Source organism: Cetorhinus maximus, unplaced genomic scaffold (genome assembly GCF_964194155.1).
Source record: "Cetorhinus maximus unplaced genomic scaffold, sCetMax3.hap1.1 HAP1_SCAFFOLD_2910, whole genome shotgun sequence".
NCBI classification, from domain to species: Eukaryota; Metazoa; Chordata; class Chondrichthyes; order Lamniformes; family Cetorhinidae; genus Cetorhinus; species Cetorhinus maximus.
In genome coordinates, this window is record NW_027598840.1 from 24,682 (window position 1) to 35,925 (window position 11,244).

The 11,244-nt window shown below is 55.3% G+C and overlaps 1 protein-coding gene across 1 annotated transcript; it reads right to left on the bottom strand.

The window, feature by feature from the left end:
• Window positions 1-1,312: 1,312 nt before the first annotated feature.
• Window positions 1,313-9,670, bottom strand: LOC144677705 (uncharacterized). The gene is made up of 5 exons (XM_078537740.1): window positions 9,461-9,670; window positions 8,311-8,388; window positions 4,864-5,031; window positions 3,757-3,889; window positions 1,313-2,275 (listed from the first exon to the last, which is right to left on the bottom strand). The coding sequence occupies exons 2-5, from the start codon at window positions 8,335-8,337 to the stop codon at window positions 1,494-1,496; spliced, it is 1,110 nt and encodes a 369-aa protein (XP_078393866.1). The 5' UTR covers window positions 8,338-8,388; window positions 9,461-9,670; the 3' UTR covers window positions 1,313-1,493.
• Between the last annotated feature and the right edge of the window lie 1,574 nt (window positions 9,671-11,244).

Consider the following 11,244-nt stretch of genomic DNA (forward strand, 5'->3'; position numbering starts at 1 on the left):
TCTATCTGTGCTGCTGCCTTCAGGGATCTATAGACATGTACACCAAGGCCCCTCTGATCCTCTGTACTTCCTGGGGTCCTACCATTCATTGTGTATTCCCTTTCTGTGTTAGTCCTCCCAAAATGCATCACCTCATGCTTCTCAGGATTAAATTCCATTCGCCACTGCTCTGCCCATCTGAGCAGCCCGTCTATATCATCCTGTAGACTAAGGCTTTCCTCCTCCCTATTCACTACACCACCAATTTTCATGTTATCTGTGAACTTACTGATCATACCTCTTATATTCACGTCTTAATCATTGACGTACACTACAAACAGCCAGGGTCCCAGCACCGATCCCTGCAGTACACCTCTAGTCATAGGCTTCCGATCTCAAAAACAACCTTCGACTATCGCCCTCTGCCTCCTGCCACTAAGCCAATTTTGGATCCATTTGCCAAATTGCCCATGATCCTATAGGCTCTTACCTTCTTGACCAGTCTCCCATGCAGGATCTTGTCAAAAGCCTTCCTGAAGCCCATGTAGACTACATCAAATGCACTACCCTCATCTACACACCTAGTCACCTCCTAGAAAAATTCAATCAAATTTGTGAGACCTCTGTTGGATGTGTTTGATGGGGACGATGTAGAGGGAGCTTTACTCTGAATCTAATCCTGTGCTGTACCTGTCCTGGGAGTGTTTGATGGGGACAGTGTAGAGGGAGCTTTACTCTGTATCTAACCCCGTGCTGTACCTGTCCTGGGAGTGTTTGATGGGGACAGTGTAGAGGGAGCTTTACTCTGTATCTAACCCCGTGCTGTACCTGTCCTGGGAGTGTTTGATGGGGACAGTGTAGAGGGAGATTTACTCTGTATCTAACCCCGTGCTGTACCTGTCCTGGGAGTGTTTGATGGGGACAGTGTAGAGGGAGCTTTACTCTGTATCTAACCCCGTGCTGTACCTGTCCTGGGAGTGTTTGATGGGGACAGTGTAGAGGGAGCTTTACTCTGTATCTAACCCCGTGCTGTACCTGTCCTGGGAGTGTTTGATGGGGACAGTGTAGAGGGCGCTTTACTCTGTATCTAACCCCGTGCTGTACCTGTCCTGGGGGTGTTTGATGGGGACAGTGTAGAGGGAGCTTTACTCTGTATCTAACCCCGTGCTGTACCTATCCTTTTGCTGCCATGTTCTCCAGGTTGCCTGGAAGGTGTTGGTGACCTCATTCTGGATTAGGTCTCCAATCTCGGTGCCCGTGTTGATTCTAGCCTATCAGTGATGTGGAGGTGATGACGTCCGTCATGGATGCAACACAAGGGGAAGCGGGTGATGAATATCTACACGATTTATTTCAATAATTACTGCTTCAATTCACAATGTATTCAAAACCGGGGCCGTTAAGGTGCCAAATCTCTCTTTGTCCGGCCGGCTTGCTGTGCGGACAGTCCAATGCAATTCGTATTTACAACCCAGCGCTTTAGTCCTTCGGCTGAACCAGGTCCCGTGTCCGTGTCAACCTTCCCCTCGGCCCACACTGTTGGCACTGAGCGTCGAGACGTCTGAGTGGTCGCTGTTTCGGCTAGACGGCCTCCCCTGATGGTGCAGCAGCAGTGGCCAGCCCTCCCGGCTGGGCTTGGCCGGAGGCGGGTTGGGGGCGTGGCGCTCCTCCCCCCCCACCCCCGCCGCCGGCTGGGCGCCTGCGCTCCGGACCGGCAGCGGGCAGGCCAGGCGAGCCACGAAGGCCGGCGGCGCCATGGCCGGGTGTGGCGCGGCCAGGAAGCCGAGGAAGGCCCCGTCGGCGGCCGGGTACCGCTGGTGGAACGGGGACAGCGGGTAGCCGGCGCCGCCGGGCAGGAGCGGGTGGTTGACGGGTCCGTGGCAGTACAGCGGAGGGTAGGCGTGCCCCGCCTGGCAGTGCCCGGCCCGGTGGGCAGGAGGGGTGCCCATCGGCGAGACGGCGCCCGACCTCTCCGCCTCGGCCAGCCGCTCCATCTCCTCCCACGGGTAGGGCTGGGTGGTCAGGTGTTGGGGCGGGCCCCTGTCCTCCTGGGCACTGACTGGCACCTCTCCCGGGTGTGGCCGACTGTCCGGCCTCGGCGTCCTGGCATGGCTCGTGGTGGTGGTGGTGGTGGTGGTGGTGGCACCCCCGCTCAGCGGCGACCTCTGGCAGTAGGGCATCTGGCTGTCAGACGACTGGAAGGACGGCGAGTCCTGGCAGGGGCTCAATGCCGACGGCGGGAGGAGGTGCTGCGGTGATCTCTTCCGCTGGGAACCGGGCGAGGGGCAGCTCACCACTGTAAACAAGACAAGGAGGGGAGGTCAGATCCCGAACTCAATTTGCCCAGAAGGACCTATAGAATGTCCCGGGCAGCCCACTCTGGCGCGATACTAAACCCCCTGGTGACCTTCCCCCTCTAGTTCTTTGCCCCCCCACCTCTGCCGATATATTCCTGGCGTTTGGCGTCGGCAGGTTCAGGGGCCAAGAACACTGCCCTCATCGTGGACCCAACCCCCTGTTTCGAAGCAGCAAGGCCGCAGTACGCCACCTTGACCAATCCCCAACCCGGTTTTGGATTGTGCGGGAGCGGTGGAGTTTCGCCACGGGCCCCGACCCTTGACCTCAGCCGCCTTGCTGGGTCAAGTGGCCATTGCCTCACGTCCGGGCAAAGACGCTTGCCTCCATTCCAGGAGCCGACCATCGGATCACAGCGTCATGCAGCACAGAAGGATGCCACTCGGCCCATTGCTATTGTGCCGGCTCTTCGGAAGAACTGTCCCATATTTCCGCTACCTGCACCCCCACCCCCACCACAGTTGTGCTTTTCCCACAATATGGTGTTTGGCGTTTAATGGTGAGACCTACATTCTCATTAATGGTGAGATCTACATTCTCATTAATGGTGGGACCTACATTCTCATTAATGGTGAGACCTACATTCTCATTAATGGTGAGATCTACATTCTCATTGATGGTGAGACCTACATTCTCATTGATGGTGAGATCTACATTCTCATTAATAGTGAGACCTACATTCTAGTCCATTATGTGGCCTACATTCTAGTTAATGGCGAGGCCTGCACTCTGGCCGGTTGAGAGGCCTATAATCCAGTTAATGGTGAGGCCTACATTCTGGTCAATCGTGAGGCCTACATTCTCTTTAATGGAGGGACCTGCATTCTAGCCAACGGGGAGGGCTACATTCTAACCAATGGTGAGGTCTGCAGTCTAGTCAATGGTGAAGCACCTCATCAAGTTAATGATGGGGTCCACTTCTGGCCAATGAAGAGGCTTACATTCCAGTTACTGGCGAGGCCTAAGTCTAGTCAATGGTGAGACCTTAATTCCAACCAATGGTGAGACCTATAATCTAGTAACTGGTGATGTCTACATTCTAATTAAGGCCAGAGCTACACTCTGAGTCATGGTGAGAGATACATTCGAGTGAATGATGAGGCCTACACTCTGGTCAAAGAGAGAGAAATCCGGCATGGTAGATTAACTATTCCACGATTCTGTGGGGGAGCGGCACAAAGCGCAGAGATCCAGCATGGTCACAATGGGCTGAATGGCCTCCTTCTGTGCCGGAAAAATTCAGTGAGAGACTGTTGAGTCGCTATGGGCGTGTTTCACACCTGCTGGCCTGATCCGACATCTCACCGCACACCCCTTCCCCCGCAGCACTCCGCCCCCTCTCCGCTTCTCCCCGACCCTCCCAACGCTCGCCCCCACTAGCCCCTTGGCCCGGACAGGCGCCGGATTGTCACCGTGACTCACCGTGGTTCGCGGAGAGGGGTGAGTTGGGCTTGCTGCTCGGCGATGGGCACTCCTTTATCACGCTGGACAGCCTCGGGCTGGACAGGGGCTGAGCGACTGGGCGACTGGCCTTCCCCCGCAGGATGTCAATCACCTGGGGGCAAACACAGAGAGAGAGGGGTACGTGAGGCAGCTGGCACCTTGGCCGTTGGACCCCGTTGGACATCTACGCTAGCCCCCCTCCCCCCGGCGAAATCGGGCCCAGCTCCCAGGCTTGGGTGAGGCGACACGACCCACGAACATTCGAGGCTGGCGTAGGACCAGGCCATTTGGCCCCTTCAGCCTGCCCTGCCCCCCTCCCCCCCGCCACCCCCCCCCCACCCCAATTCAATAGAATCCCAGCTGATTTTCTACCTCAAACCCACTTGGGGACCTTATTCGTTCATGGGGACCTGGCCACCACCGGCAGGCCCAACATTTGTTGCCCGCCCCTAATTGCTCTTGAGCTGAGTGGCCATTCCTGAGTGGCCAGTGCTGCGGGGTGGACCTACACCACAGGGGCTGCAGCGGTTCAAGGGGGCGGCTCACCCTCAAGGGGCAGCTTAGGGATGGGCAATAAGCGCTGGCCCTCAGCCAGCGGCGCCCAACGCCCCTTGACCGAATTCCAAGGGCCAACCCCATTGCTGTGGGGTCCGGAGTCACGTGTAGGCCCGGCCGGGTAACAGTAAAAACAGCTGGGAGGGGGGGTGGTTTTTTTCTCCCTAAACCATCGATGAAAGCCGTCATGGCTGAGACGAACTGGATTTTCAGTTCCACGCTGAATGAACCGAGTTTGAGCCTCCACCCAGCTGCTGTGGAGCTGGGGTTGAACCCCTGTCCGCACAGCGTAAGCCTGGGGCCTCGGGATTTCGAGGCCAGGGTCTCGCCACCGCCTACCCCCACAACTCGCCCCAGCGTTCGCCAGGATTCACTTGAGCTCCAAAAACCTATTGCTCCCCCCCCACCCACCCCTACCCCACCTCAGACTTGACCCTCCTCCCCGTGCCTGAGCACCCACAGCCCTCTGGGGGGGAGGGAGGTGGGTGGGGGGGGGAGACGGTTCCGAAGGTCCACAGGCCCCAGACCAACCTTTCTGTTCTTGGCGACCATCAGGGAGGTGTCGTTGTGGCAGTTTTTAATGCTGCTGTCGGCCCCATTCTTTAGAAGGACCTTGACGATCTCCATTAGCCCCCGGCCGCTGGAGGAGTGCAAGGCGGTGTTCCCCGAGTATGTCTGCAGGTTGACGTTAGCGCCATGCTGTAAGCAAAGAGAGGGACCATGGGCATCAGGATACAGCAAATCCATCAGTGAGCAACTGTTCAGTGGGTAGCTCCCTCTGTATCCCTCTCTCTCCCTCTCTCCGTCTCTCTGTATCTCTATCTTCCTCACTCTCTCTGCCTCTCCCACTCTCCGTCTATCTCTCTATCTTCCTCTCTGTCTCTCTGCCTCTCTGCCTTTCTCTATCTTCCTCTCTATCTCTGTTTCTCTCTCTGTCTCTCTCTCTTTCGCTCTTGCTGAGCCACTTGCTCTCCCTCTCTCCTTGTCTCTCCGTCTCGCTCTGTCTCTGTTTATCTCTTTCTACATCACTCTATAGACCACTGAGCCCATAGTCCAGGCCGACACTCCCATGGCCAGTACTGAGGGGGTGCTGCACTGTTGGAGGGTCAGTACTGAGGGAGTGCTGCACTGTCAGTGGGTCAGTACTGAGGGAGTGCTGCACTGTCAGAGGGTCAGTACTGAGGGGGTGCTGCACTGTCGGAGGGTCAGTACTGAGGGAGTTCTGCCCTGTCAGAGGGTCAGTACCGAGGGAATGCTGCACTGTCTGAGGGTCAGTACTGAGGGAGTGCTGCCCTGTCGGAGGGTCAGTACTGAGGGAGTGCTGCACTGTCAGAGGGTCAGCACTGAGGGAGCGCTGCACTGTCGGAGCTACCGTCTTCTGGACAAGATGTCAAACCAGGGCCATGTCTGCCCTCTCCGCTGGGCGTAAAAGAGCCCACGGCCATTATTTAAAGAAGAGCAATGGGTGGAATTCTCTCCGATGACCTGGGGCCAATATTTATCCCTCAACTAACATCACTAATACAATGATCTGACAATGATTAAATTGCTGTTCGTGGGAGCTTGCTGTGCACAAATTGATGACACTTCCAAATGTACTTCCTTGGCTGTAAAGAACCTTGGGTCATGAGTGGTGCTTTCAAAATGCATATCTTTCTTTCAAATTTCAGTTGGAATACCGCAGGTTACATCTGAAACAGGAAGTTCACCATCTGATTGCTAAATGACACCAATTACTTGTTGCTCCTGGAAGGCCCTTGTTGTCAATCCTGTTGCCAAGGGAAACCAGATCCTGGTGACCATGAGTCACCCTACGACTGTTGCCAGGGCATCAGGCAATCCATTTATCCTCCCTCCGTCAATTATGATGACTGACGGCAGATACCCTCATCTATCCAGTGTCACCGAGAGCCCTCTTCTTAAAGGGGGCACAACCCGCCAACCCGTAATAAGTTCAAAGAACGTTAGATGGGGCACTCCTACATTCCCCTTAGTCAGGATAGGCCTCAGGCCTAAACCTCTTGCTCCTCTGTCAGGCATTCTCCAGGGAAGTGAGCCATGGGAAGGGAGGGGCGCCCATTGACCTCCTTGACCACACGCTGCCCGCTATCTCCAATTGACCACTTTGGCCAGAGCTCAGGCATAGTCCTCAAAGATTGGAGGCCCTCCAATCTGAGGCTCCCCAAGTCAGCCACAGACCAGAACTGATATGTAGCCTGGAATTGAGGGCCATCTCCGGTACCATGGTGTTTATCTAGCCCCCTATAACTGAACAAAACATCCCAAGGTGCTTCAGGTGCGAGTAAAGAACAAATTCTGGCCCCAAGCCATACACAGGGGGATATTAGTGATGGGTGGTCAAAAGATCGGTCAAACAGGTGAGTTTTAAGGAGCGTCTTAAAGGACCAGAGATAGAGAGAGAGGGAGAGAGAGAGAGAGAGTCAGACAGGTGGAGAGGTTTAGGGAGGGATTTCCAGAGCTTAGGGTCCCCAGGCAACTGAAGGCACGGCCGCCAATTGTGGAGAGATGGGAATCGGGGGATGTGCAAGAGAATTGGAGGAGAGCAGAGATCTCGGAATGTTGTAGGGGCTGGAGGAGGTTACAGAGATAGGGAGGGTTGTAGGGGCTGGAGGTGGTTACAGAGATAGGGAGAGTTGTAAGAGTTGGAGGAGGTTACAGAGTAGGGAGGGATGTAGGGGCTGGAGGTTACAGAGATAGGGAGGGTTGTAGGGGCTGGAGGAGATTACAGAGTAGGGAGGGATGTAGGGGCTGGAGGAGGTTACAGAGATAGGGAGCGTTGTAGGGGCTGGAGGAGGTTACAGAGATGGGGAGGGTTGTAGGGGCTGGAGGAGGTTACAGAGATAGGGAGGGTTGTAGGAGCTGGAGGAGGTTACAGAGATAGGGAGGGTTGTAGGGGCTGGAGGAGGTTACACAGATAGGGAGGGTTGTAGGGGCTGGAGGAGGTTACAGAGATAGGGAGTGTTGTAGGGGCTGGAGGAGGTTACAGAGATAGGGAGGGATGTAGGGGCTGGAGGAGGTTACAGAGATAGGGAGGGTTGTAGGGGCTGGAGGAGGTTATGGAGATGGGGAGGGATGTAGGGGCTGGAGGAGGTTACAGAGATAGGGAGAGATGTAGGGGCTGGAGGAGGTTACAGAGATGGGGAGGGTTGTAGGGGCTGGAGGAGGTTACAGAGATAGGGAGGGATGTAGGGGCTGGAGGAGGTTACAGAGATAGGGAGGGATGTAGGGGCTGGAGGAGGTTACAGAGATAGGGAGGGATGTAGGGGCTGGAGGAGGTTACAGAGTAGGGAGGGTTGTAGGGGCTGGAGGAGGTTACAGAGATAGGGAGGGTCGTAGGGGCTGGAGGAGGTTACAGAGATAGGGAGGGTCATAGGGGCTGGAGGAGGTTACAGAGATGGGGAGGGATGTAGGTGCTGGAGGAGGTTACAGAGATGGGGAGGGATGTAGGGGCTGGAGGAGGTTACAGAGATGGGGAGGGATGTAGGGGCTGGAGGAGGTTACAGAGATGGGGAGGGATGTGGGGGCTGGAGGAGGTTACAGAGATAGGGAGGGAAAAGGACATGGGAGGGATTTGAAAACAAGTATGCGAATTTCAAAATCAAGTCGGTATTTGACCGGGAGTCAATGGTGGTCCAGTGAGCAGTGCGGGTGATCGGGGATCGGGACTGGGTGTGAGTTAAGAGCGTGGGCAGCTGAGCTTTGAATGAGCTTGAGTTTACAGAGAGTAGATTGTGGGAGAGCAGCCGGGGGCGTGTTGGAATAGTTGAGTGTAGACGCCTGGATGGGGGTTTCCACAGCAGTTGAGCTGGGACAGGCCACACCTCTCAGGTTCACCTCTTCAGTGTTGTATTCAGCCTGGCTTTGCCGACTATTCTGTGTTCCTTGCACCCCGAGCACTGCAATGCATTAACCCTGGTTGATTATGTCCCTGCTTTACAGTGTTTAGTAAACTCTTACCTCCAGGAGGAGGTTCACCATGTCCATGCAATTGCTTTCTACCGCATGAACTAAAGGAGTCCGTCCACTCTTAATGTCCTGCAACAAACACAGAAGACATATTTTAATAAGGAGAATTCTTGAGAGAATCACATTAGACCCATTCCTAACCCACCTGGACTGACCAGTGCCAAGTAACATTCACGCCACACAAGTGCCAGGCAATAACCATCCCCAACAAGAGAGGATCTAACCATCTTCCCTTGGCATTCAATGGCATTACCATCACTGAATCCCCCATTATCAACATCCTGGGGGTTATCATTGACCAGAAACTGAACTGGACCAGCCATATAAATACTGTGGCTACAAGAGCAGGACAGAGGCTGGGAATCCTGCGGAGAGTAACTCACCTCCTGACTCCCCAAAGCCTGTCCACCATCTACAAGGCACAAGTCAGGAGTGTGATGGAATACTCCCGACTTGCCTGGATGAGTGCAGCTCCCACAACACTCAAGAAGCTCGACACCATCCAGGACAAAGCAGCCTGGTTGATTGGCACCCCATCCACAAACATTCACTCCCTCCACCACTGACACACAGTAGCAGCAGTGTGTGTACCATCTACAAGATGCACCACGGCAACTCGCCAAGGCTCCTTCGACAGCACCTTCCAAACCCATGACCTCTACCATCTAGAAGGACAAGGGCAGAAGACACATGGGAACCACCTGGAAGTTCCCCTCCAAGCCACTCACCATCCCGACTTGGAAATATATCGGCCGTTCCTTCACTGTCGCTGGGTCAAAATCCTGGAACTCCCTCCCTAACAGCACGGTGGGTGTACCTACACCACATGGACTACAGCGGCTCAAGAAGGCGGCTCACCCACCACCTTCTCAAGGGGTGATGCCAGCCTTGCCAGGGGGTGCCCACCTCCCAGGAGCGAAAAGGTGAATGAACGAGGGTCCCCCCACCGTAGACTCACATCCCCAACCCACCCCACACCCCACACCCCCACCCCCCCCACCCCCGGCACCAGTCGTGCCCGCAGAAGAGAATCCCCTTCGATCTGTGCCACCCGCCCTGCGCTTGGGCATTGCAGGCGCCGACTGGCCCCGGGAGCGGCCGACCGGAGGTTGGTGGGGGGCAGTCTCTGAGGTGGTCTTACCGCAGCGTCGATGTCAGCCCCCTGAGCCAGCAAGTGCGCGACGATCTCCCTGTGGTGGCTGTTCACGGCAACGTGGAGGGGTGTGTAACCTGGGCAACGGAGCAGAGGTGGAAATTCAGGTTAAAACAAACAAAACAGGAGAGAGTGAGATTGGCCGACGTGACTCTGTAATTCTAGGGGATTTCTGAGCAACAGGAATAGTTTATTTATATTGAACTGTGACTTCAAGCCCCAGGTCTATTATTAACAACCAGAACCACCGTGACAGGGGAAGAAAAGGAAGTAAAGCAGATTTTATTGTCGCTTTGTTTCTTTGTTCGCATATTTTTAGCTCGTGACGAGCCCAAGTGCCAAAGCCCCCACAGGGCGAGGGTTGGTGAGGTTTAACCAGGAAATCTTGGGCACTAAGATTAGCTTCGGGCTAACCTTACAGGACAGCAGTCTCACAGCTCGGAGATCACGGGAAAGTGCAGGCCATGAATCAGCGGAGCTGTTTCCCTGATGTACCTATCGGAACGTCCCGAGGTGCTTCACGCTCCAACGCAGGGCCACTTGGACCGTGCCCGCTTTTTAAAAAATTCATTCACTAGGGATGTGGGCTTTGCTGGATGGGCCCAGCATTTATTGCCCATCCCTAATTGCCCCTTGAGAAGGTGGTGGTGGGTGAGCTGCCTTCTTGAGCCGCTGCCAGTCCATGTGGTGTGGGTACACCCACGGCGCTGTCGGGGAGGGAGTTCCAGGGTTTTGACCCAGCGACAGTGAAGGAACGGCCGATATATTTCCAAGTCGGGGGTGGTGAGTGGCTTGGAGGGGAACTTCCAGGTGGTGGTGTTCCCCATTTATCCACTGCCCTTGTCCTTCTAGGTGGTAGTGGTCGTGGGTCTGGAAGGTGCTGCCTAAGGGGCCTTGGTTAGTTCCTGCAGTGCATCTTGTAGATGGTACACACACTGCTGCCACTGTGCGTCGGTGGTGGAGGGAGTGAGTGTTTGTGGATGGGGTGCCAATCGGGAGAGGTGGCCGCCAATATGCGCACAGCAAGCCCCCACAAACAGCAGGGTGATAATGGCCCAGGTCCAGCTGTTTTTATTCTTTCATGGGGAGGTGGGCGTCGTTGGCCAGGCCAGAGTTTGTTGCCCGGCCCTAACTGCCCTTCTGCTAGAGCGGCTCACTCGGCCATGTCAGAGGGGCAGTCACCAGCCAACCCCATCGCTGTGGGTCTGGAGTCACATGTAGGCCAGACCAGGTGAGGAGGGGCAGACTCCCCTTCCCTAAAGGGGCATTAGTGAACCAGATGGGTTTTTACCACAATGGACTGTGGCGTTGTGGTCACCATTACTGGCTTGCTTTTCCTTAAGTTCCAGGTTTTTATTAACTGGGTTCAACTTCAAAGGGCAGTGGGCCTGGAGAATGGGATTGGAATAGAGGGCTGGCACAGACACAATGGGCCGAAGGGCCTGTTTCTGGGCTCTATAACTCTAAATTCCACAAGTTTCCGTTGGTGGTTGGGGTGGGCATGGGGGTTGGTGGTTGGGGTGGGTGATTGGGACTTGAACCCGCAATCCCAGGGGATTAGCAGGGGACTCCAGATTACTAGTCAAGTGACATTACCACGGGGATAAAACCCCCATTCTCCAAAGGCAGCCATGGTCTAAAAGCAGACAGACCCGCAGTGCCTGTACTGAGAGGGCCCGAATATCCTTTAGGGGTTTTCTTGGGTGATGTTTGTCCCTCAGCCAACACCATTAAAAGCAGGCTGACAGGCCGTTAACACGGCGGCTGGCTGT